Source organism: Monodon monoceros, unplaced genomic scaffold (assembly GCF_005190385.1).
Source record: "Monodon monoceros isolate NGI ecotype Baffin Bay Population unplaced genomic scaffold, NGI_Narwhal_1 Super_Scaffold_7, whole genome shotgun sequence".
Classification (NCBI taxonomy): Eukaryota; Metazoa; Chordata; class Mammalia; order Artiodactyla; family Monodontidae; genus Monodon; species Monodon monoceros.
In genome coordinates this window covers 60,366,212-60,391,076 of record NW_021703784.1, presented here as the reverse complement: position 1 = coordinate 60,391,076, position 24,865 = coordinate 60,366,212, and the positions used below count along the sequence as shown (strand labels likewise).

Genomic DNA, 24,865 nt, shown 5'->3' with positions numbered 1-24,865 from the left:
GCAACCATGAGTGCAGAGGATTTGCTCTTCCTGGTTTCTGGTAGCAAGTGTATTCTTGAGTTGTGTGTGGCTGTGGCCTCGGGGCTGAAGGTGTGAAAACCATGCTGCCTTATTTTTCAGATCTACTTCAAAAATGTACACCCTAATCATCCAGAAGGGGGGAAGATGACTCAGTACTTGGAGAACATGAAAACTGGGGACACCATCCTTTTTCAAGGGCCATCCGGGCGCCTGTTCTATCATGGGTCAGGTACTGGGGGGTTCACACTGGGCCTCCAGCTAGGAGGAAGAAGATGCCTATGGTTGTTCCATTGTTCTAGAAAGCTCCTCAGATTTGAGTCACATGGGCTTGTCCTTGAAGTCTTCATACATTCATTCACACACCCACTTTATGAGATTATAAGCTTCCTGAAGGTAAGGGAGTGATTTGGTGTTTCCTCATCACTGTATCTCCAGCACAATGCCTGATGCACGAAAGGCACTTGCTGTTGCTGAAAAATGGAGGGTGGGTGGATGGGTGGATGGATGGATGGATGGAATGCACACTCATCCATTTGCTCACACGCTCATCACTTGTTCGCTGCTGTGGGCGAGAGAGTTGTGTGACACTCCATGTTAACTTCAGCCTGTCTTTCTCCTTCCTCAGAAGAGAAGGTGCAGTTATTCCCCCAAGGATGCCCAGGCTCTACTCCCACTTTGGGCCCCGGTGGACCAGGGCTGGCTAAGGAGGCCACTCTGGCTTGCTCCTCTGGTTTAAAATGGCATAGCCACTCGCTTAGGTGGACTTGCTTCCTGGGAGGCCCAAGGAACTCAGTGACGTTTTGCGGGCTCTCAGTCAAGAGCCGTAGACATCAGAAGTATCCTCTGTGTTTTCAGGGAAGTTTGCGTTCAAACCATACAAAACGAGTGAGCTTGACAATAAACTGGTCCATCACCTGGGAATGATTGCTGGGGGCACAGGTAAGAGGCTACTGGGGGCTTCATCCACAGGGTGAGCCCTGAGACCTTTCTGACTTTGGAGTCATTTGGTCCTAGAAGGGGTGATGTGAGAGATTCCTTCCCTGGCTCTTTGAGATGGGGATGCAGGGCCAATGACAGGTCTTGACACTGACCCTGGATGCCCTGCTCCCCTTAACCAACATGCTGGCTGCCCCACGAGCCCCTGGAGCCTCTAAGGTGAGGCTGGGGGCCAGGCTGGGCAGGGCCACACAGGCCCCAAGGGCTCCTGGATCCTGTTCAAGCCTGATGCTCCCCATCCCTTGAAAATGAATGCCTGAAAAATGAGAACAAACGTGTAAGGAGAACAACGTGCCAGGCACCGTAACGGGCATTTTTTAAACTATCACATTTACTTGCCATTAAATCTGTTTTACAAATGACACTGAAGAGCTCAGACAGGTGCCTGACTCACCTTAGTCAGACAGTTAGGGAGCTAGATGTGAAATGCAGTCGTTTCAAAGCCAGTGCTGCCATGTGAAAATGAGAAGTGCTTTCGATGGATTGTTGCATTAGAAGGGAAAACCAAAATGAAGGGTGGTTCTGCCCTTTGAGTTCTGGGGACAGAAGTGAGAGAAGTAATCGGGGCCGAGGGAACTTGTGAAGCTGCTGCAAACCACAGACGGTGAGCACCAGAGGGGGAGGGAAACCCGGCCTGCCTGCCAGCTGTGTTTCAGGGGTTACGCCCCTGCTGCAGCTCATCCGCTGCATCACCAAGAAGCCCAGCGACAAGACCAGGATGTCCCTTGTCTGTGCCAACCAGGTCAGTTCTGCTGAGTCAGCCTTGAGCGAGGAAGGAAAGTTCCACTGTTTGCTGAGCTGGCCTCTGCATTCTTTTCCTCCCCACTCCCCATGTCATGCTGCTCGGGCGCCTGCAGCTATGGGAGGGCTCACTGGCCTCAAGTAGGGCTGCTGGCAGCCATAGAAGCTGAGTCCAGGCCTGTTTTTCCGTTTGTTTTTGTTTTTTAACTCTGTCTCCCCAAACAACCATAAGCACTAAGCTTTCCTTCTTTCTTTAATATATAATTCTGTGCTTTTCCCAGTGTAAAATCATAGAAGCCTTGCCCTTAGTGGAAATTTCAGAAAATACGGAAGCATATAAATAATTTACTTCTTTTTTTGTTTGCTCTATACATGCTATATATTCACAATTATATATATATTGTTTTTCATTTTTAGTTTTTTTACTCAACATTACCACACAGGCATTTTCTTCTCATTAAAACTCTTTATAAGTATTTTCATCAGTCTATATCAAGTCGCACCATCATTACTAATCTTCTCCTCCATTCAGGTTGTTTTCAGTTTTCACAGTTACAAATGATACAGTGATGAATAATTGTGCCTAGGCTTAGATTATTTTGTTAAACAGAATCGCAGAAGTGGAACTGTTGGGACAAGGATCGTGACGAGTTTTACGGTCCAGGTCTTGTGTGCAGCATCTCTGAGCCTGCAACAGATCTTTTGGCTTTGTGCACTTTCCCCAGCGGAGGCTATAGCCTCTGTCTTCCTCTGCTGTAGCTCTCCAGTGCCATAGATTATATATATCGTGTCATATATCACTGCCTTAGCTGCTCGCATTCCCTGCAGGAGATCCTGGGCCAGTCCGGTTTGCCTTGCCTGGCGCTCAGAGTGGATGGAGGAGCTGGGCTGGGACCCCCAGTGTTCAGACACAGCCTTCCAGCTGGAGGGCAGTCACCCAACGCCTCCCTCCACCAGAGGGCGTTTGTTGTGTCGGAGCCTCAGCAGAACTCTTTGGCCCAGAGTCTGCAGGGAGCACTCAAGCTAGAGTAGGGTGGCCGGGGTGGGAACGTGCTGACCTGTGTACTGAGTCTGGGGAACAAGCAGGATGCCCTGGAGGGGTGAGGCTCGTGTTGCTTGTTTTCTAGACACAGGAGGAGATCTTGGTGAGAAAGGAGCTTGAAGAAGTTGATAGAACTCACCCAAAGCAGTTCAACCTGTGGTACACCCTGGACAGGCCTCCTGTTGGTAAGGTCCCCGTTGTCCCCACCGTGGGTCAGCTCCAACCCTTGACCCAGTCAGGGGCCAGTCCCTGGGTTGGTTGGTTCTGGGCTGGGTGGCTGAGGCCTTGGACTATGTCTCTACTTGGGAAATGCAGGAATTTGAGGGAGAGAGGATTTGGGATGACCTGCTTGTAAGGGCGGTAGAGGGTAGGTGTCCGATATCTCAGCGGCACTCCACGCACTACTCTGAACGTCAGGGGGGACCCTGAGGCCCTGGGCCACTCTGAACACCCACTCCACACGGCATCCCACAGAGCCATCACTCACACTGCCTCCTGTACGGCCACTGACCCTTTCACCCTGCACCCCGCACCTCACCTAGGACAGTAGTCCTCATAAGCTGAGCCCTGGCCGCCACCGCACACGCCGCACCCCGCAGAGCCCTCACGCTGACAGGCTGCCTCTCCCACTCAGCGCTGAGCTGTGCCTGCCTCGTCGTACAGCTCACTGCCCAGCAGAGGGCGCCACCCAAACGAGCCAGTCCCCAAACAACCACAGCACCCTCTGCCCGGCACAGCTCCTGCTCACGGCCTCGATTCACGCCGCACCCGGGTGCATCTGTCTCAGGGTGGCGTTCACCCACGCCGGTGCTTACAGCAGACAGACACCAGCCAGGGACTCAGAGCCCCAGCAGTGAGCCTGGGGTCTGGGGTAAGTACTGAAAAGGGCTCTCTGGGCCCCCCGCGTCCTCTACTCCCAGCTTTCTGTGGAGAGCAGTAGTGCAGATGTCTAAGCCTCGGCGCATAGCCTTGTGTTCCTCTTCCCGGCTTGAGGGAGGGCGGGCAGGGGGCCTGGGCTCAGGGACGCAACCTGGCCCCCGCAACAGCTTTTTTCTGCTTAATCTCAGGCTGGAAGTACGGTCAGGCTTCATTACTGAGGACACGATCAAAGAGCATCTCCCTCCTCCTGGGAGGTTCTTGTTCATCCTGGTGTGTGGCCCACCACCCCTGATCCAGAGAGCCGTGCACCCTAACTTGGAGAAACTGGGTTACACCAAGGACATGATTTTCACCTACTAATGCCTCCCTTGCTCTTAGCAAATTTGCCTGGTCCCGTTCATGTTTCACAGTGAGCTCAGCTTCACCATGTTATACTGGGAAGTGTTCAGAAGTCCCTCGTAATGCATCTTTGTGTATGCTGGCGCTCCTTCCTCTCTAAAGTAGCTTCTGAGGCCTCCTTGCTTGAAGAGCCTTGAAGGAATTCCATTTCAGTATCTTTTTCCATAGTTTACTGAAATAAAATTCAGTGCAAAGCAGATAGCCATTGAGTGTGGCTCTGTGGGGGACCTGCCAGACAGGTAGAAGGCCTTGGCCTGCCCCACATGTGAATTGGCACCTTGTGTCCTTGGGGGGGTCACAATGGTCAAAAATACTGGGGCAGAACTCCAGGAGAATCCAAGGGGGGTCGTGTCAACTCCCAATTTCTCTTTAACCCCTCTTTCTAGAGTGTTGTTTTTAAGGGCACACCTATCAGAGGGCTCAGGCACCCTCCATGTGCACTCTTTCTTCTCTTGTAGGAGACCCTTGAAATGGAAATGGTGTTAAAAATACACACCGGCAATAGTCAACGTGGGCTCCAAGAATCCTGGACTCACCACACTTTACACCACAAATGGAGGTAAGGGGCGCTTCTTTGTTAAGGATCCTCTAAATGCCAGGCCCAATTCTGGTGTGGTCAGGTAGGGGCGGTTAGTACAGAAGCTTCTGAACTTGCAAACAAAATTATGTTCCTGAGGCTATTCCTTAAATCGTTCATATTTATTGCAAAGGGTATAAGTGTTCACTATCACCATCTGTTGTTTGTGGTTAGGATGACATGCTGTTGCTTTGTCATCTGTGCCTGGATAAAAACACTTATGCTCTTGATTTTTTTTTATTACTTCTGCTCTTGAAGTATAGTTGATTTATAATGTTTCAGGTGTACAGCAAAGTGATTCAGTTGTGTGTGTGTGTATATATATATATTCTTTGTCAGATTCTTTTCCATTATAGGTTTTTACAGGGTATTGCATATAGCTCCCTATGCTATACAGTAGATCTTTGCTATTTTATATATAGTGGTGTGTACCTGTTAATCCCAAATTCCAAATTTATCCCTTCCCTCCCTTTCCCCTTTGGTAACCATAAGTTTGCTTTCTATGTCTGTGAGCCTATTTCTGTTTTGTGAATAAGTTCATTTATATCATTTTTCTAGAATGCACATATAAGTGAGATCATATGATATTTCTCTTTCTCTTACTTCATTTAGTATGTTGCTGCAAATGGCATTATTTCATCATTTTTAATGGCTGAGTAATATTCCATTCATCTGTTGATGGACATTTAGGTTGCTTCCATGTTTGCCTTGTGTAAGTAGTGCTATGAACACTGGGGTGCATGTATCCTTTTGAATTAGAGTTTTCCCCAATATATGACCAGGAGTGGGATTGCGGGAACATATGGCAACCCTATTTTTAGTTTTTTTGAGGAACCTCCATACACTTCTCCATAGTGGCTGCAGCAATTTACATTCCAAGCAACAGTGTAGGAGGGTTCCCTTTTCTCTACACCCTCTTCAGCATTTATGATTTGTAGATATTTTGATGATGGCCATTCTGACCAGTGTGAGGTGGTACCTCATTGTAGTTTTGATTTGCATTTCTCTAATAATTAGTGATGTCGAGCATCTTTTCATGGGCCTGTTGGCCTTTTATATGTCTTCTTTGGAGAAATGTCTATTTAGGTCTTCTGCCCATTTTTTTGATTTTTTTTTTTTTTTTTGATATTGAGCTGTATGAGCTGCTTGTATATTTTGGAAATTAAGTCTTGTCGCACCATTTGCAAATATTTTCTCCCATTCTGTAGGTTGTCTTTTTATTTTGTTTATGGTTTCCTTTGCTGTGCAAAAGCTTTCAGGTTTAATTAGATCCCATTTGTTTATTTTTGCTTTTGTGTCCATTACTCTAGGAGATGGATCCAAAAAAATATTGTTGCGATCCATGTCAAAGACTGTCTTGCCTATGTTGTCCTCTAGGAGTTTTATAGTATCTGGTCTTACATTTAGGTCTTTAATCCGTTTTGAGTTTATTTTTGTATATAGCGTTAGAGAATATTCTAATTTCATTCTTTTACATGTCAGTGTCCAGTTTTCCCAGCACCATTTATTGAAGAGACTATCTTTTCTTCATTGTCTATTCTTGCCTCCTTTGTCATAGATTAATTGACCATAAGCATGTGGGTTTATTTATGGGCTTTCTATCCTGTTCCATTGATCTATGTATCGTTTTTTTTTTTGCCAGTATCAAACTGTTTTGATTACTGTAGCTTTGTAGTATGGTCTGAAGTCAAGGAGCGTGATTCCTCCAGCTGCACTCTTCTTTTTCAAGATTGTTTTGGCTGTTCAGGTTCTTTTGTGTTTCTGGATGAATTTAAAAATTTTTGTTCCAGTTCTGTGAAAAATGCCATCAGTAATCTGATAGGGATTGTACTGAATCTGTAGATTGCCTTAGGTAGTATGGTCATTTAAACAATACTGATTCTTCCAATCCAAAAACACGGTATGTCTTTCCATCTATGTCATCCTCGATTTCTCTCATCAGCCTATCAGTTTTCACAGTACAGGTCTTTTGCTTCCTTAGCTGGGCTTACTCCTGGTTATTTTATTCATTTTGTTGCAATGGTGAATGGGATTATTTCCTTAATTTCTCCTTCTGATATTTCATTGTTAATGTATAGAAATGCAACAGATTTCTGTGTATTAATTTCGTATCCTGCAACTTTACTGAATTCATTGATGACTTCTAGTAGTTTTCTGGTGACACCTTTAGTATTTTCTATGTATAGTATCATGTCATCTGCAAACAGTGATGGTTTTTCTTCTTCCTTTCCAATTTGGATTCCTTTAATTTCCTTTTCTTCTCTGATTGCTGTGGCTGGGACTTCCAAAACTATGTTGAGTAAAAGAGGTGAGAGTGGACATCCTGGGCTTGTTCCTGATCTTACAGGGAATGCTTTTAGTTTTTCACTGTTATGATGTTAGCTGTGAGTTTGTCATATATGGCCTTTATTTTGTTGAGGCATGTACCCTCTATGCCCACTTTCTGGAGAATTTTTATCATAAATGGATGTTGAATTTTATCAACAGCTTTTTCTACATCTGTTGAGATGATTGTATGGTTTTTATTCTTCAATTTGTGAATGTGGTGTATCACAATGATTGATTTGTGGATATTGAAAAATCCTTGCAGCCCTCAGATAAATCCCCTTGATTATGGTATACAATCCTTTTACTGGATTGTTGGAGTAGGTTTGCTAGTATTTTGTTGAGGATTTTTGCATCTATTGTTCATCAGCAATATTGGTTTATAATTTTTTTTGTGATATTTTTGTCTGGTTTTTGTATCAGGGTGATGGTGGCCTCATAGAATGAGTTCAAAAGTGTTCCTTTTTCTCCAGTTTCTTGGAGAATAGTTTCAGAAGGATAGGTGTTATCTCGTCTCTAAATGTTTGATAGAATTCACCTGTGAAGCCATCTGGTCCTGGACTTTTGTTTCTTGGGAGTTTTAAAATTACTGATTCTATTTCAGTACTGGTAATTGGCCTGTTCATATTTTCTATTTCTTCCTGGTTCAGTCTTGGGAGATTGTACCTTTCTAAGACTTTGTCCATTTATTCTAGCTTGTCCATTTTATTGGCACATAATTGCTCAGAGTAATCGCTTATGATCCTTCGTATTTCTGTGATGTCAGTTGTAACTTCTCCTTTTTAGCATATCTAATTTTATGGATTTGAGTCCTCTCCCTTTTTTTCTTCATGAGTCTGGCTAAAGGTTTATCAATTTTGTTTATCTTCTCCAAGAACAAGCTTTTAACTTCATTGATCTTTGCTGTTTTCTTTGTCTCTATTTCTGCTCTGATCTTTATGATTTCTTTCCTTCTACTAACTTTGGATTTTGTTTCTTCTTCTTTCTCTGATTGCTTTAGGTGTAATGTTAGGTTGTTTATCTGAGATTTTTCTTGTTTCCTGAGGTAAGCTTGTATCACTATAAACTTCCCTCTTAGCACTGCTTTTGCTGCATCTCACAGGTTTTGGAATGTTGTGTTTTCATCTTCATTTGTCTCCAGGTATTGTGATTTCTTCATTGATCCATTGGTTTAGTAACAACCTCCACGTGTTTGTTTTTTACAGTTTTTTTTTCTTGTAGTTGATTTCTAGTCTCATAGCCTTGTGGTTGGAAAAGATGCTTGATATGATTTTAATTTTCTTAGATTTACTGAGACTTGTTTTGTGGCCCAGCACGTGATCTATTCTGGAGAATGTTCTGTGTGCATTTGAAAAGAATGTGTGTGTATTCTGCTGCTTTTGGGTGGAATGCTCTATAAATATAAATTAAGTCCATTTGGTCTAATGTGTTATTTAAGGCCTGTGTTTCCTTATTTTCTGTCTGGATGACCTGTCCATTGATGTAAGTGGGGTGTTGAGGTCCACTATTATTATTGTTACTATCAATCTCTCTTTTTATGTTTGTTACCATTTGCTTTATATATTGAGGTGCTCCTATGTTGGGTGCATATATACTTACAATTGTTATATCTGCTTCTTGGATTGATCTCTTGATCATTATGTGGTGTCCTTGTCTCTTTTAACAGTCTTTAAAGTCTATTTTGGCTGATCTAAATACTGCTACTCCAGCCTTCTTTTGATTTCCATTTGCATGGAATACCTTTTTCCCTCCACTCCCTTTCAGCCTGTATGTGTCTCTAGATCTGAAATGAGCCTCTTGTAGGCAGCAAATGTGTGGACCTTGTTTCTGTGTCCATTCAGTCACTAAGTGTCTTTTGGTTGGAGCATTTACTCTATTTACATTTAACGTAGTTATCAATATGAATGTTCTCATTGCCATTTTGTTAATTGTTTTGGACTTATTTTTGTAGGTCTTTTTTCCCTTTCTTCTTTTGCTCTCCTGTGACTTGATGCCTGTTTGGATTCCTTCTTCTATTTTGTGTGTATTTCTATTATAGATTTTTGGTTTGCAGTTACGTTGAGGTTTTTGTATAGCAGTCTGTATGTATACATAATTGTTTTAAGTTGCTGATCTTACTTTCAAATGCACTTTAAATACGCTGCAGTTGTACTCTCCCCACCCTCACAATTACTCTGAGATCGTATTTTACATCTAATTGTTTTGTTTATCCCTTGCTTATTGTGGATACAGATGGTTTTCCACTTTTGTTTCTTAACCTCCCTGCTAGCTTTGTGTGTGACTGATTTCCTACCTTTACCGTATGTTTGCCTTTACTGGTGAGCTGTTTCATTCCATAATTTTCATGTTTCCTGTAGTGGCCTTTTCTTTTTTTCCCTAGCGAAGTTCCTTTAACATTTGTTGTAAAGCTAGTTTGGTGGTGCTGAATTCTTTTAGCTTTTGCTTGTCTATAAAGTTTTCGATTTCTCCTTCAAATCTGAATGAGAGCCTTGGTGGGTAGAATATTCTTGGTTGTGTTTTTCCCTTTCAACACTTTTTAAATATATCTTGCCACTCCCTCCTGACCTGCAGAGTTTCTGCTGAAAATAGTTTTATGGGCATTCCTTCATATGTTATTTGTTGCTTGTCATTTTGCTTCGTGTCTTGGTGTGTTTCTCTTTGGGTTCATCCTGTATGGGACTCTGCACTTCCTGGACTTGGGTGACTGTTTCCTTTCCCAGGTTAGGGAGGTTTTCAGCTATTATCTCTTCAAATATTTTCTCAAACCCTTTCTTTTCCTTTTGGGACCCCTATAATGCAAATATTAGTGTACTTGATGTTGTCCCAGCAGTGCACATCCTATCCTCTTTACATTCTTTTTCCTTTTTTTCTGTTCAGCAGTAGTGACTTCCTCTACTATGTTGCTATTTGTATTATGTATGTGGTAAGTTAGTTATGTTTCTCAACCTTGGAGAGGTGGCCCTCTGTAGGAGGCATCCTATGTGTCCCAGCAGTGCACATCCCTCTTGTCACCCAAGCCATATGCTCTAGGGTTCCCCCTAAGAGAGCTGTGTGGATCCTTCTGTTGTGGTAGACTGACCATGTAGGCAGTCTGGGAGGCTTGGTTGAGCCCTAGTCTGGTTGGTTGTGAAACCCTAGGGTCCTCTGGGGCTAGTGGTGGCTCACTGGTGGGTGGAGTCAGAGTCCCAAAGACTCTGGGGCTGCTGCCCACCCACTGGCAGGTGAAGCCAGGTCCTGGGGTTAGTGCCAGATCCTGGCAGTCAGAGCTGTTTCCTGGGGTCTAGCTGAAGTGCCCAGAGACCCCAGAGCTTATTTGTGGAAGGGGCACCAGTTCCTGACACAGTTGAATACGGGGTCCTGAAGGTTGCATTGGTCTGCTAGTGGGCAGGGCCAGGGCCCAGCTGGTCCCAGGGTAGGGTCTGGCCTGTGTTGGGGAACCAGTTTTCTTGCTTCAGGTGTCTGCTGCCTGGTGGTTGAGGCTGGTCTAGAGGTTTGTGCAGGCTTCCTGGTAGGAGGGGCCAGTGCCTGTCCAGTGGTGAGTGGAGCTGGGTCTTGGCCCTCTGGTGGGCAGGACTGTGTCCAGCAGTAGTGAGCCCAGAGGCAGCTGTGGGCTCTTTAGTCTGTAGGCAGCCTGTCTGCTGATGGGTGAGGCTGTGTCCCCACCTAGTTAGTTTGGCCTGAGGCATCCCAGGCATTGTCACCAGTAGGCTGTTAGGCGGGGTCTGTCTTGGAGCTAATGAGCCAAGATGTCAGCTGCCAACAATCAACCATGTTCACTCTCCTGAATGCTCCCCAGTGTGGCTGCCCCCAGGGTGAACCGCCCCCACCCCCTAGGAGACCCTTCTAGACCAGCAGGTAGGTCTGGCCCAAGCTCTTATCAAATTACTTTTGCTGTGTGTCCCTGTGCATGTGAGATTTGGCGTGTGCCCTTTGAGTGGAGTCTCTGTTTCCCCTGGTCCTATGGGGCTCCTGAAATTAAGCCCCACTGGCCTTCAAAATCAATTGCCCTGGTGGGGCTCATCTTCCCAGTGCTAGACCCCTGGGCTTGGTAGCCTGATGGGCTCAGAGCTCTTGCTCCTGTGGGAGAATCTCTGTAATATAATTATTCTCCAGTTGCCCACCTCAGCAGGGGTGGGGGGTGTAAATGGGAGTTGATTATGTTGCAAGCCCACCCTTCCCACCTGTTTTGTTGTGGTTAGTCTCTAGCTGTAGAAGATCCCTTCTGGTAGGTTCCAGGCTTTTTCATTGATGGTTTTTCTGCAGACAGTTGTGATTTTGGGGTGCTCCCGAGAGGAGGTGAGCTCTGGGTCTTTTTATTCTTCCATCTTGGCTGCTCTCCCCCCCTGCTCTTGATTTTATATAATTCTGATAGTGAACCAGAAATATCTGTGGGGATTTTGTTCTCCAAGTTACAGATGTGGAAACTGAGGCTTAGAGATGAAATTACTATCCCCAGGTCATTCAGCCATTAGGTGGCAGGGCTGGGCTTCAAACCTGAGTTTAACTCCAAGGTGTTCCCGTTTTGCAGAAACTGGCAGAGTAGCAGCACTGCTTGAAGTCGGTGTCACGGGGTCTCTTACGCACGTGTATGTGCGTCGGAGGGTGGGGCAGAGGGATACAGGAGAGAGAGAGAGGAACATGGCTTGAGAGAATTCTGTGAAGTACAGCTCTGTAGTGCCCATGGGGTGGCCTAACACAGGCTGTCTCTCAGATGGACGGGGGGAGGCAGCAGCTTAGCCTTCGTCTGTCCACCTGTTGAGCTCATCCTTAGTGAGTTTCCTACTCAGAGAAAGACACAATGCTGGGCACTGCACATCGAAGGTCCTACCCTCAGATGTTTTTCTTAAATACCAATCACAACCATGCTTGTCCCCTGCTTTAAACCTCTCACTGCTTTCACTCGTCCGTATCTGGACACCCTGGGTCCCCAAGATAAATTTCAGGAGCCTGGCTTACAAAGCCTTTCTCGATCGGGCTCCAGCTGACCTCCCCCGATTCTTCCTTCCTTGGGCCTCCCACTCTGACCCCATTCTCTGGCCCACTGGTTCTCAGCTAGAGGTGATTTTGTCGGGAGACATCTTTGGTTGTCCCAACTAGAGGGGTGCTATTGGCATCTAGAGGGAGAGGCCAAGGATGCTGCTAAACATCCAAGAGCACACAGGACAGCCCCGAGCACAATGACTTACCCAACCCCAAATGACAGCAGTGCAGAGGTCAGGAAACTCTTCTCTCATCATACTGACCTCGGGTACTTCCTTGGATGTGCAGGGTTGTTTCAGGTCCCTCTGCCTGGAGTGCCTTTCCCCTCTGGCATACTTGAGGAAGCTGATTCATCTTTCAAAATTCAAGTAGCACCTCTCCTTGGAGCCTTTTCAGTCCTTGTCCCCAGCCCTCCATTAAAAATGACAGTTTGCTCTTTGGGGCTGTAGGCACTTCTATTGGAGCATCTGTATTGTTCAGCACACTCTTGTCTGAAACAGATCTGTACTCCCACAGTGGACCATCCCCACCCTCAGGCCAGGACCTTGACATTCATGCCTGTAGCCCCAGTGCTCCTTAGCCCAGAATGGGAGGTACTCAACCTGCACATATGAGGGAATGAGCGGATGGAGAACTTAGCATCATGGATCTCCTGGGCCATCAGAGGGCTAGGACTGGGTCTTACTCCTGTCTGTACAGGAACCCATCCATAGCAGGTGCTCAGTGAGGTTGGGTTGAGGATAGGTGTGGAAGGGGAGAAAGATGACACATTACTTCAAGGTGAGCCAGGAAGTGCTCGGGCCCAAGGTCAGCACCGTGGGGCAGAGAGAGACCTCCAACCCTAACAAACACCAGCGAAGGCTTCCTGAAAGAGGCTGGGGCTGCTCTGGACCTCAGCAGGCAGGATTCAGCTTCGTGACAGAGACTAGGAGAAAAGCACATTCCACGGGGAGGGAAAGGCAGGAGCACAGGCTAGAGCGTGGAAGGCCGAAGATTCAGCTCAGGCTTTTGAGCAGTAATCTGTGGTAGTTGTGGAACTGGGTTCTTAGCAGGGAACAGGATGAAACAGTGCTCTGGGAAGGTCCCTCGGGGGATGGGGTGGAGAGCACCTGGAGGGGACTAACTGGAAAGGAAGGGTGAGGGACCAAGTAGGAGACCCACCATGGAAATTAGATAGAGATGAGGCCAGAGCTAGAGCCGCCACAGGGAGGAAGAAGGGCCATCGCTAAGGGGGAAGGCTGGTTGGGTGGGGATTGTGTGGCCGGTATGTGTGCAGGTACCTCTCCCTGAGGTAGGGCATACCTGAGATGTGTTGCGGTGGAAATGTTGATTTGGGTGCCTGAGGGCCTTCCTCGGGGTGGCTGGGAGAGGGGGTTGCCGGTTTGATCAGACAGTTGCCTCTGAGGCTGAGAAGGGAAAGGCTTCGAAGACGCCTGTGCTCAGGTGCTGGGAGGCCCCACAGCCCTGAGACACCGGGTGGCTTGAGGACAGCGGGAAGGGAGTCCGTTACTCCTTCCCTGCTGTCACTCCAGCCAGATTCCTGGGAAAGGAAATAGAATACGCGTTTCTGTATGGAAGCAGCCCAGGAGGGGGCTTCCTACCATTTCGCCCTGCTCAGAACATTCAGAATTATTTTTCCAGCAAAGCTTTTAGGACTCACAGCCCTTCCCCTTGGGTGTAAGAACCCCCAGCTGTCACCAGGGATGGCGTGAGTCATTGAGTCTGTGCTGGCATCTCATCGCCCTCCCCACGAAAGTGGTCTGCAGTCCACGTATAAAAGTACAAAAGGTATAAAAGCTGTGACGAAGAGCACAGCACAGTTGAAGACATGTGGGCCACCTCCTGGACATCTGTTCCACAGCCCCGCTTTGTCCTGTCAGCACCCATGTTGGAGATGCCCTGCAGCCCAGCCTGGGCTCCACGGGTGGCCATGGGCCAGCTTCCCATCGAAGCAGACTCAGGCCATCAGACGTGCCTCTCCAGGCTGCCAGCGATAAGACAGTCATCACCAGTCCTCAGAGCTGGGAGCGGCCAGGCGGGAGTCGGTCAGCAGCTGGTCCTGGCTGAGCATGGTCTGAAAGGACACGGCCGAAGGCACTGTTCAACGGCGTTTTGGTCCAGGCTGCCCTGCGGCCAGGATGTGGGAAGCAGCGGGGCACTGGGTGTGGCCCTGACTCCAGCGCCCTGTAAGTTCATGGTGTCCCAGGCACCCCACGTGTTGGCTCAGAATAGACAACACTGTCAACAATAAATTGCTCCTACCTTTAGAAGTAAAGTTGCTATTTCAAGGCCACCAAAGGCCTATAGAAGTGATAAGCGCAAGGCTGGGTGAACATTTCAGTGTGTGAGCCAAGAAAAAAACAAATTGAAAACAGTGATCTTGTTTGGATTCGGGGAGACCCGCCCCCTCCTTGACCATCTTGCCCTGGGATACAGCCTTCATAACCTGCCTCAGTAAATCAGCAAAGGCCTCAACGGGCTGGACGCTGTGGCCGGTGGGCACAGTGCTGGGGCTGTCTAGGAACTGTGAGGCCCTGGAAGGCACAGGGCCTCAACAATGTAAATCTTTTTCGTGACTGGCCTTTTACCACCAGCTCCGGGCTGCCTAGCAGCCTTGCAAGGAGGATATTAGCCCTGCTTGACAGATAGGGGAGCCAGGGCTCGGAGAGAGAGTGACTTGCCCGAGGTCCCAGACAGGGACCAGGTCAGCCTCCCTCCAGAGTGCCTCCTCTCCCCTGGTCCAAGCTGCTTCATATGGTATGGCTTGTCCCCACTGGACATGCCAGGATGTGCTCACGTGCCTGTGGTGTCCATGAAGCCAGAGGCATGATAGGAAATATATGTCTCATGGATGGAGAGAGCAGAGCAGTGGCCACCAAGCCAGGGGCGAGGCCTGGGCTTTGGGCTGACGCGGCAGGTGACCCAGAGCTGCTGAGCATCTTGGTCTCCTCAGCAGCCTGGGGCCTGGGAAGAGGGCCTGAGACCTAGCACAGCTTAGCTGGCTTCAGCTCAAGGCTGGCAGCAGGCCAACAGAGAAGGCCTCTGGGCTGCCTTCCGTCTCGGCTGGTTCAGGCTCCAGCCCCCGGCCCCATCTGCTCTCCGCCAGCAGAGGCCCTGACGCCACAGGCTCTGGAGTAGGCCCGGGGGCTGCCCAGCACCACCCCCAAACTCCCGGGGCCTCCCCAGCACCTGGCCTACTGTGGAGAGAGGGTCAGGGTCCTACCGTGAGGCGGTGAATGTCTTGGGAGAGGAGCCCTATCTGCATCAGGGTGCCTTCCGAAGGTGCCATCTGTAAAATGGGCAGCAGCCTGGTCAGCACATGAGGACTGAGCTCGTGATTCGCAGAGGTGGCATGCAAGTCCTATCCTGCTCAGGCGTGCTCCGCAGGCGAGCGGGCAAGGAGTGGGCCAGGCCCTGAGAAGTGACGGGTGGAGCACATGCTGCTTCTGTCCCTGGGGGAAAGGCAGAGCCTCCAGTGTCCCACACCATCACACACACACTCTCCTTTGTCCCCACCCCGGCGCCAGCACTAAGGGGACACAGGAGCAGGGCACAGACGGGCCCTGTCAGAGCGACCCTTTAGCACAGGTTCAGTGCTCCAGCTACTTCCAGGAGCAGAGAGTGGCAGGGATGAAGGCCATCAGGGTGCTGAACACACTGAAAATTTCTGGCACCAGCAGGACCCCAGACACTGATGCCCCAGTATAGGCATAGCTAGGCATCCTCAGGGAGCTGCCAGGGCGTCCTCACTCCTAGGAGCCTGCCTCCTCTCCTTCTCAGGTAAATGCTGGCCTGCTCCTTCTTCCCCAAACCTATTTGGACATTGTGGGTTTGCCCTTTGAGGGCATCGAGTATAATCCATCATTTTATAGGTAGGAAAACTGGGGCCCACAAAGTGATACAGGCCTTGCTCGAGGCTGCACAGAGAACTAGTGACATAACAATTCCATGCAGGGTTTGCAAGCAGGCACGTGCAGAGATTCTCCCACCAGGACACGGTAAGAAACAAGGGACAAAGCCCGCCCTGACTGTGGCTCTAAACTGCAGTGCCCAGGTATCAGCCCTGGGGAGCACCTGTCATTCAGTGGTTCTGGCCATGCCAGCTGGCAAGCCTGTGCCCTTCTCTCTTGCTGGCTGGACTTCAGGGGAGGCCGGGAGGCCATGGCCTGAGACTCATGGTAGTTTAAGAAGCAGATCCTCACATCGCCTCCATCTGGGACAGAATCAGAGTTCAGACTGGGGTCATGAGGCCCTGCCCCGTCCGCCAGACAGTTATGGTGCTGCCATCGTGCTACTGCAGACGAGGCCCGGGGACCCAGTAGAGCCAAAAGCTGCACTGGGACTAACTGGGATCTCATGAGCAGGAGCCCAGACTGGCAGGTGTGTCCCTCCCCCTGTCCTTGGCCAGGCCAGGCCCGTCTGGAAGACCCATTATCAGTTAGTCAGCCTCTAAATCAGGAGGACGGGTCTGTTCCAGCTCTGCCAACACAGACCAGCCCCCACGGGGTTACGGGCCCAGCACGGTCAGTCACAGCGGAGTGGCACAACACGTGAAAGAACAGAGGGCTTTTCCAGCAATGCCACCTGGTCTCCCCGCGCCCCCTTCACTAGGTGGCCCATCCCGCTGGAATGGAAACCGACTTCGGGGTCTGCACGAGAGATGTGACCTCCAGTCAGGACGTGAGACACAAAGTGCCTCCCAGCTTCACACCGGGCAGTGGAGCCCGAAGCGACACCACAGACCTCCAAAGGATGGGGGTCCCTCCTTGCTCCAGCCCCCTCACCCAGGACACCCACAAATCCTGACCCAGCTCAGCAGCGCTGGCTCTCGAACTGCGCGATGAGCAGCATTCCATCTCTAGCTGCGCCCAACTCACTTCCCTTGACAAGGTTAAAGATGCTGTGCAGTTTGTTTTCTACATAAATATAGGTTTTATTACCAGAGAGAAGCGACCGCCTCCGAAGGAAGGCGCAACAGTTCCATTGTCACTGGGGCAGAAGTCCCTGCTGCTGTCCCTTCAGCCTCAGTCAAAACTGTGGTCACAGGCCTAAGGCACTTGGGATTGCCCTCAACGGGGGCACAGCCGAGGGGCCTGAGAGCTCAGCCTCGGGATTGTCCATGGTCTCTGGACCTGTGTCCAAGCTCAGGTATTGCCACTGGTGCTGAAGGTGGACATTCAGACTTACTGAAAACCTACAAGCATCTTTATGTCTTTCCTCCTGAGTCCCCAAGGCTGGCGATGCAGCTCCATACCTGGCCACCCTCAGGATTTGGAGAAAGACCGGCCCACGGGTACACAATGGCTGGAAAGTTTTCTGCAAGTCATGCACATACACGGGGGGTGAGGTGCAGTTACATGGTGACACACACGGAGTTACTGTGAGCTCTCAGGACGCACAGACAGCACAGGTGACAAAGGCATCAGCTAATCTGTCCCACCTGGTCCAGTCCATCCAGTTCAGGGGCATCGAGGGGGCTGAGGCCCTGGTAGCCAATACAGACCCTGTGACTGTCACCGACACCGTTGCTGGGCTCCACTGGGCAAATGTAGTCTGTCGATTCATCGAACTTCTTTTTTCTTATGTTTCCAAAATGTGAAAACCCCAGTTTCCTTGGCTAAAACACAGCAGATATAAGACTATGAGAAAGAGATGATCAAGCTAGTGTGCGGCTACTACTGACAATACATTTTAGAACAGGCCGACGAGGAGAGGAATAAGGCAAACCGCTTCTAGAAAAACTCTTAACAAAATAGAGCTCCTGTAAGCAATTGCCCTTCTGGGGAAAAGCCAACAGATAAATCATCGTGAGCAAGTAGAGCTGCTCCTCCAAGACGCCGTGCCTGAAACTCCTGCCCTGCTGTCCCACTAGTGATGTTCACATTCCCCGGGGGAACTGGGGATTCCCAGAGGCTGCCATAGTCTGTACAGAGGCTGAGCTCAGAGGACTTGGTATCACACGTGGAGCACCCCCTGCCTTCTGTTCACAGCACCTTGGGAAGCCACACAGACAGCCCTAGGCAGCCCTTCCTCCCTGCTCCAGCTTTGTCCTGAGTTGGCAGGACAGCTCAGGCAGGTGGAACGGGCTTTGTGGGATTCAGAGCCCCAGTGAGCGGCGCTGGTGCTCAGATGACCTCGGGACCTCTGGATGGCTGTGTGCTGGCCACCTCCACAGCACAAGGTGGCCACGGCTGGCTACCCACAGGGACACTCCTTATGTTGGCAAGACAGCTTAGACCAGGACCCCACGTGGCATGTGGAATGCAGATGGGTCTGACCAAAGGGAACCCACACTCGGGAGCTTGTCTGCTTTGCACGGCGAGTCAAGGCAGTGTTGGAAGAGAGGACCCCATGCTGCCTGTATGTCATTTCTGTGTAAAGAAATCTCCACACCCTTGGACTCAAGAGTGGCCGGGAACTAGGCTAACAAAAGTAACAAAATCAAACCGAAGGTAGAAACCAAGGCAGAAGCCAAGAGAGCCTCCTTGTCCAGGCACCCCACTTGGGTTTGGCTCCAGGCACTGGGTCAGCTGCTACCCAACGCAAGGGCCAGAAGGCAGGCCCCTGTGGCCACCCCAGAAAGGGCCTGGCGACTCACCCGGACTTTGGCTGTGGTGGTCAGCGGCGTATAAGCAGGTAAAGTCATTTTCTCTCGCTTCTCCTGCTCAGCCTCAGGGCCAATCAAGGCATTGAATTTGGTGGTCAGGTGACGCCTGAGGAGTGTCTTTTGTGGGGGGATATTGAGAAGCATGGCCAGCGTGTCCCCAGTGAAGCGTGGCTCCAGGATCTAAGAAGAAACCACAGACAAGCCACCCAGTGGCGACCACCGGTGGCTCTAGGTGATGACGCTGAGAAACAGGCCCCCAGGAGCCCGGGTGGCCCCAGGGCAGGGGCTGAGGCTCATCCACTTGTCCTGTGTCCCCCTCCCCTCTGTCTCCCTGGCCCAGGGCCTGGCTCTGTGACCAACCAGCAGAGAGCTGTGTGCTCTTTATAAGGCTGTCTCCCAGGGTCTATCTGGAGGACAACTGAGCCACCCCTTCCTCCTTTCCCTGCTGGCTTTGCCACTTACAGGTAAGTGCTGATGCAGATCGTGTCATGACAAGCAGGAGGGTACATTTTGGTGGCCTCCCCTCCCTCCCAAGCCCTGTGTGCCTCCAGCAGCAGCTGGAGCTGCCTGGTTAACAGGCAGTTCTCATGCAGCCCCTTTTTCCTGGACTCCTCTGGGTCTGTGGCTCGGAAAGTCTTTCCAGGAGCCATCTTGTTTGCATGAAATCTATTAATTCTCAGCCACAAATGATCAGATTCTACTTTGAGACTCAATTTACGCAAGGGGCTCAGATGAAGTATCAACATTTCTTACTGGGATGCCTGTCTAGCCCTTAAGACATCAGTTTCTGAATATCCCAGGTGTCACCGAGGCAGGTGGACCAGCCCAAAGAGCCACTCACAATGAGACCTCCGTGGACACCACTCCCACGAAGGTTGGGCGCATATTCCGCCAGGTCCACGGACCGCAACCATTCCATCACCCTGTGGTTGGACCACTGCACGACTTCTGAAGGAGAAAGGTTACTCTGTAGGAGAGAGAAGGAGAGTGGAGAAGTTAGGTCTACAGGTCCTACCAGGGTCCTCTGTGGAGCCAGTCCCTGTGAGTCAGCCGGCCCCGAACGCCTTGCCGAAGACAATCCTTACGCCTACAGACCCAGGCCTCCAGGCCAGCTGCCTGAGAGCCCTCCCAGTTTCCAAGAAATAAAGCTCTCATTGAACTTGCACTTCTACACTGAGATATCTGATTCCAGAATCCCGTTACTCCCTGACTCTGGTTACTTTGGGACTAACACATGAGAGCACAGAGTTATTCATTCAGTGATTCAACAGAACTTTAAAGAGGACTGTCAGTTACGAGCTGAGTGTTTTATAGAATCGAGATCTCACTGGTGTGGCCAAATGTTTTGGGAGAACACGTGTTAAGATACTTATACCTGAGTACCCTCAAGTGGCACCTGGGTCTTCAAAATGCCCAGCAGTGTGCCTAACATATAGAAGGTTCAAAATGTGTTTGTGCAACAGGGAGAAAAGAGGGGACAGAGAGTAGAGATATGAATTTTTAATCCCCTGGAAAGCTGAGTTACTCTTACAGCAGGGTTAGTCTTGGCTCCCATGAACATAGGAGACGGGGTGTGACTGACAATCCTGTAGCTTTGGGGCCCACCCAGAACTCCGAGGTTCCTGAAACATTATCAGGGAATTCCCCAGGATTTGGGTTGCTGTGTTTACCTCCACCATTTCTTCTCTAGCAAAACCTGATCATGGATTCCCTGTGCGCCTGGGCCTGGAGGTCAGTTAATTTTCTACCAACGAGTGGGGAGATCTGTTCTGAAATGTCTGGTTACTTATGGGTTCCTCTTCTTCTCTCCTCTGCCTACTTTGACATCGTCTTTCCATTTTGTCTCGCCCTTCCCTCCACTTTGCTCCATTTCCTCATCTCCTTTAATCACTATGATGGCTTTGAAAGACTTGCTGCTACTGCCCTCCAGCCCATAGCATATGTCTCCCAAAAGGAGGGAGGAGTTGGAGGGCTAGTGGCTGCTGTGGGACGCAGAGTTCAGGCCGCAGGCGTGTTGGGACACCATGAAGCCCTAGTAAAGGGAAGAATCCGCAGCACCATGGGCCAAAATGCAGCCACTTTATGGCCATGTCATTCTGGTTTTCTCACACCCGATCTTACAGGTGTCCCGGCTGAGGGCTACCTGGACAGAGTGTCCTGTCCTCACCTCATTAGCTGGCCGCCGGTGCAGGCAGTGAGGGTTGAACTTGTTGACATGCAGCACGTGAATGGCACATTTGATGCTGAGATGATGTAGTTGGCTGGTGACTTTTAGGAAAAGTAGATCATTCTGGAAAAGTAAAGTTTTGGTTGATGAACCAGAGCTTCCAAAGTGACAAACACCCACCGAGGCTCCTTCCCAGACCGTACACAGACAAGTGGTCTACTACACGTCAGGAATGCATGTGGACACGTAACAGCTTTCCTTGGAGCAATGGTTCGTACTCTGCTAATTGGGACCTCTTATGTGACAAACGACACTGTTTTAGACCCAAGGGGTATGAGGGAGGTGTGGAATCAAGTTTAAATACCGCCATGGGGACACCTGAGTTGAGCTGGGTGTTCACAGGGACAACTGAAACACTGGAGGAAGGATCCTCACCACAGTTAGGTACTGCAGCATTCGCCCGTCGACTCTGGATTCGTGAAACTGGTCTTTGTACTGGGGTAAGCCAATATCATCAAGCCAACCTACAGAAACAGGGAAGTGAAATTTGTGGAAATGGGAGACTGTGGATGCCAAAAAAAAAGGCACCAGCACATTATCATTCTGAGTTCCAGCTATATTTCCCCTAAAGTTTAGTAATCCGTCTGCCTGTCCCAAGGACACAGCTGTCTTTGAGGCACACATTCCCAGGGGGCTGCCAGAAACATCACACACATATGCCTGTCCTTACGTGTCACCCAGATGTGGTCCAGTAGTGCAGACTTCTCCTCCTGCTTGGTGGTGATAGCTTTCACTGCTAAAATCAGCTTTTTCCTATGAAGAGGGTGCTTAATTCCCAGCTCCTGAAAGTGAAAGATGAAGACAGATGTGAAATCTCGGCGGGCAGCCTGGCCCTCAGAGGATGCTGTGTCTCGGTGGAGGTACTCCACCTGGGTGGAGCATGGAAGCGGACCTCTGCCCAGCGCCCTGGGATCAACCTGAAGTGACAGAGAATCTCGCCCTCCTTTGTCAACTCTCCTGTGTGTGGGCGTGGGTGGGCAGTGGAGGAGTGGGGGGCCTCACTTCCCTGTGCGCTGGTTTGGGGAGAGATGGGAGCCTCCTAGCCCAGGGCTCAGCCCTTACCTTTTCCATGTCCTGAGGGGTAGCTGTCAGTAACGTGTGGCCAGAAGTCACCCACTGCCTGGCAAAGATCACGTACTGAGCCAGGCCAAAGTCCTCCAGCCATGCACACACACGCTCTGTGCTCCACTGGGCGAAGGGGCCGTTGGCATCACTGGGAAGCAGGAAACAGCACGACCCAGTTATCGGGAGAGCCTGGGCTCCAGCTGAACATAACAGCGCCTCACAAAAAGGGACTAGGTTTAAACAAAAACCCCCATCGTGGGATCCAGTTGAACAAAATCCCACTACAATGCACTCATCGGAGGTAGACTCTAGAGTTTCCCGGGATCACCCCTGGTCTGAATCTCAAGTCTGCAGCTGCCGGGAGCTTGGGGCAGTTATATGCTCCTCAGGAAGCTGTGCTCACGTGTGCTATCAGTCCACATACACATGCACGCGAGCCAAAGCCCATTTGGATGAAGATCCACACCTGAATCATGTTTTACACAGGGCTTAATACCGTTTTCAGGAAAATGCTTAGAAAACTAGGAAAAGCGTATCTAACATTAAAAAAAAACAAACAGAAAACCTTCCTCCAGTCAACAACAGTTAATGCCTTATTTACTAATGAAACACTAGGGGCATTCACATTAAAGTTAATAAGACAGTATTTTTTATCACATTAGTAACACTAGTCTGAGAGTTGCAGCAAATATAAGAAGAGACAAAAATAAAAATACAGCTATTAGAAAGGCAGAAATAAAAGAAAGCCATTCTTTTCAAATGATATGATTGCCCACCTAGAAAACCCAAGAGAACTCAGGAAGGTGGCTGGTTATAAATACACACACTCCTAATGTTTATGACATACACAAATCAACAATTTTCTGTATACCATCAATGCACAGATACTAACATTTTTGTTCAAATAATCCACTCAACAGCAACCAAAATTATGAAATGTCTAGGATCTGTCTTTATAAGGAATGTGTGGGTCCTGTGTAACCGTGTGTGGGGGTGGGGGGAGGTGCTAACTATGACACACAGCTAAGCAGCATAAAAAAAGACATGAATAAATGAAGAGCTACATCATGTTCCTAGACAGGAAGCCTGGGTATTACAAAGCCATCAGTTCTTAAAGACATCAATTTCATTTAAAGTGTAAAGGTAATGGTACACTCAAAATCCCAGTTGACTCTTGGGGGCAGGGGGGGCATGGAGGTCGACAAAGCAACTTTATATTCTTTTTTTTTTTTTCCCGGTACGCGGGCCTCTCACTGTTGTGGCCTCTCCCATTGCGGAGCACAGGCTCCGGACGCGCAGGCTCAGCGGCCATGGCTCACGGGCCCAGGCGCTCCGCGGCACGTGGGATCTTCCCGGACCGGGGCACGAACCCGTGTCCCCTGCATCGGCAGGCGGACTCTCAACCACTGCGCCACCAGGGAAGCCCTATATTCATTTGTTTAAAGGAGGATTCATGGAATATAGAAGACTAGCTATTCTAAAACATTCCTTCCAAGAAAGTATTCCTAAAATGGTTAAAAAAAATTTTTTTTTAATGCCTAGATGAGGCATCAAAAATTTTCTTAAAGTGAGGGTGGGTGTTCCTTAAAGGGCCAGGATGACCATAAAGCACCATTCTAGAACAAGTGCTGGAGATGATGTGTACCTTAGAGCAGGTGCTGGTCACTCAGCCTGGAGCCTGGGTTTTAATGAATCATGAATAGGTGCAGATCCAAGTTTCGTGAAAACTGGAACTTATAAAATTTGGGGGCCCCGCTAAGAAAAGTACACAGTTTGAATATGGAATTAGGAACAAAATGACTATTTAGAATAAGAAAACAAATCACAAAAAATTACAAATCTAATCAAACTGAAAAAGATCATGAAATCCAGAAAAATACTATTTTTATTAATTAACTCCTAGATATACCTCTATAGTACTTTACCTTCACGTTTGGGGTGCATATTCTTTGCTTTATCATATGTCAACAGCTCTATAACAGATGTCCCTCTGTATCTGCCAGGGGATTAGTTCCGGGATCCCCGTAGACACCAAAATCCAGGGATGCTCAAGTCCCTTATATAAAATGGCATAGTTCACTCAGCCCTCTGTATTTGCGGGTTCCGCATCCACGGATTCAACCAGTGGAAATCCGATCTGCAGTTGTTTGAATGAGTGGATGGGGTGGGGCTATATTTTCTGTGAGAAGCTTTCCATCTTTCTTCTAGCACGACTGACCAATATTCTTTTGTTATTTTGATAGTTTTTTTAAGTTTTAGCTTCAGAACTTATAAATGGTATTGTCAAATACATTTTTAGAATCATCAAATTTAGGAAAACCTCTATCAATTGTCTTTTAGATGCGAGCTGTAAAATTCCATAGCGTTCAAGTTTTTTAGTGCTAATCTTAAATATTCTATTCTTTGAATTGATAACATTTACTTAATGTCCTCGTGGCTGTTGCACATTAGGCAACATCGTCTTGGTCAATGTCAGTATATCACGTAAAATCAGCAAGAAATTTTCATCTTTTGCCAATGTGTTCATATAATTCACTTTATATGAACAACACTCTAGGAACCTAGTTACTATTTTTGTTTGGAATTTATCTGTTGCTCTTAGTGAATTATTGCTTTTGGTTTGATCTGGGATTTTTTAAAAATTATCAGAATAGTTTCTCAATTTCAATGCTCATTTTATCACCTTTATTTCATATCCTATTAGTTTTCAATTTCATTTATTTTCTGGTTTCTGGGAATTGGAAAGAAACAAATATTCTACGTCTCAGAGGGATATTTCAGTTCTGAGGGGAAATAAGTGTTTTTGAGACTGTAATTTGAAAGCCTCTGTCCTGTAGACCTTTTCATAACACCCTAGAGCTCTGATGCTCCTCTACCCTCGATCGTCTTCCCATCTCCCCCTTTGTGAGTGGTCTGCTCCCACAGTTGCAGCCCAGCTTCCCCAACTGCTGGGGTTCTGTCAGTGCCCGGGCCTCCCATACGCTTGTCCAGGGCCACAGCTGAACA

At 48.6% G+C, this 24,865-nt stretch overlaps 2 protein-coding genes across 9 annotated transcripts in view; one reads left to right on the top strand and one right to left on the bottom strand.

The window, feature by feature from the left end:
* LOC114886577 (NADH-cytochrome b5 reductase 3) overlaps positions 1–15,128 on the top strand; it is a 39,938-nt gene extending 24,810 nt beyond the window's left edge. The window contains exons 11-17 of the mRNA XM_029207214.1: positions 121–250; positions 877–960; positions 1,674–1,759; positions 2,886–2,985; positions 3,538–3,671; positions 4,537–4,637; positions 13,841–15,128. Coding sequence (XP_029063047.1) covers positions 166–250; positions 877–960; positions 1,674–1,759; positions 2,886–2,985; positions 3,538–3,671; positions 4,537–4,637; positions 13,841–14,027 — 777 coding nt within the window. The 5' untranslated portion in view covers positions 121–165 and the 3' untranslated portion in view covers positions 14,028–15,128. The remainder of the gene's footprint in view (positions 1–120; positions 251–876; positions 961–1,673; positions 1,760–2,885; positions 2,986–3,537; positions 3,672–4,536; positions 4,638–13,840) is intronic.
* Positions 15,129–16,879: 1,751 nt separating this feature from the next.
* The window catches only part of PPFIBP2 (PPFIA binding protein 2), a 142,821-nt gene continuing 134,835 nt past the window's right edge, over positions 16,880–24,865 (bottom strand). For all 8 annotated transcript variants that reach the window (XM_029207209.1, XM_029207213.1, XM_029207206.1 and 5 more), the window contains 7 exons: positions 21,857–22,007; positions 21,465–21,576; positions 21,170–21,258; positions 20,735–20,857; positions 19,409–19,534; positions 18,559–18,747; positions 16,880–17,577 (listed from right to left, as the gene is read on the bottom strand). In XM_029207209.1, coding sequence (XP_029063042.1) covers positions 17,383–17,577; positions 18,559–18,747; positions 19,409–19,534; positions 20,735–20,857; positions 21,170–21,258; positions 21,465–21,576; positions 21,857–22,007 — 985 coding nt within the window. In that variant the 3' untranslated portion in view covers positions 16,880–17,382. The remainder of the gene's footprint in view (positions 17,578–18,558; positions 18,748–19,408; positions 19,535–20,734; positions 20,858–21,169; positions 21,259–21,464; positions 21,577–21,856; positions 22,008–24,865) is intronic.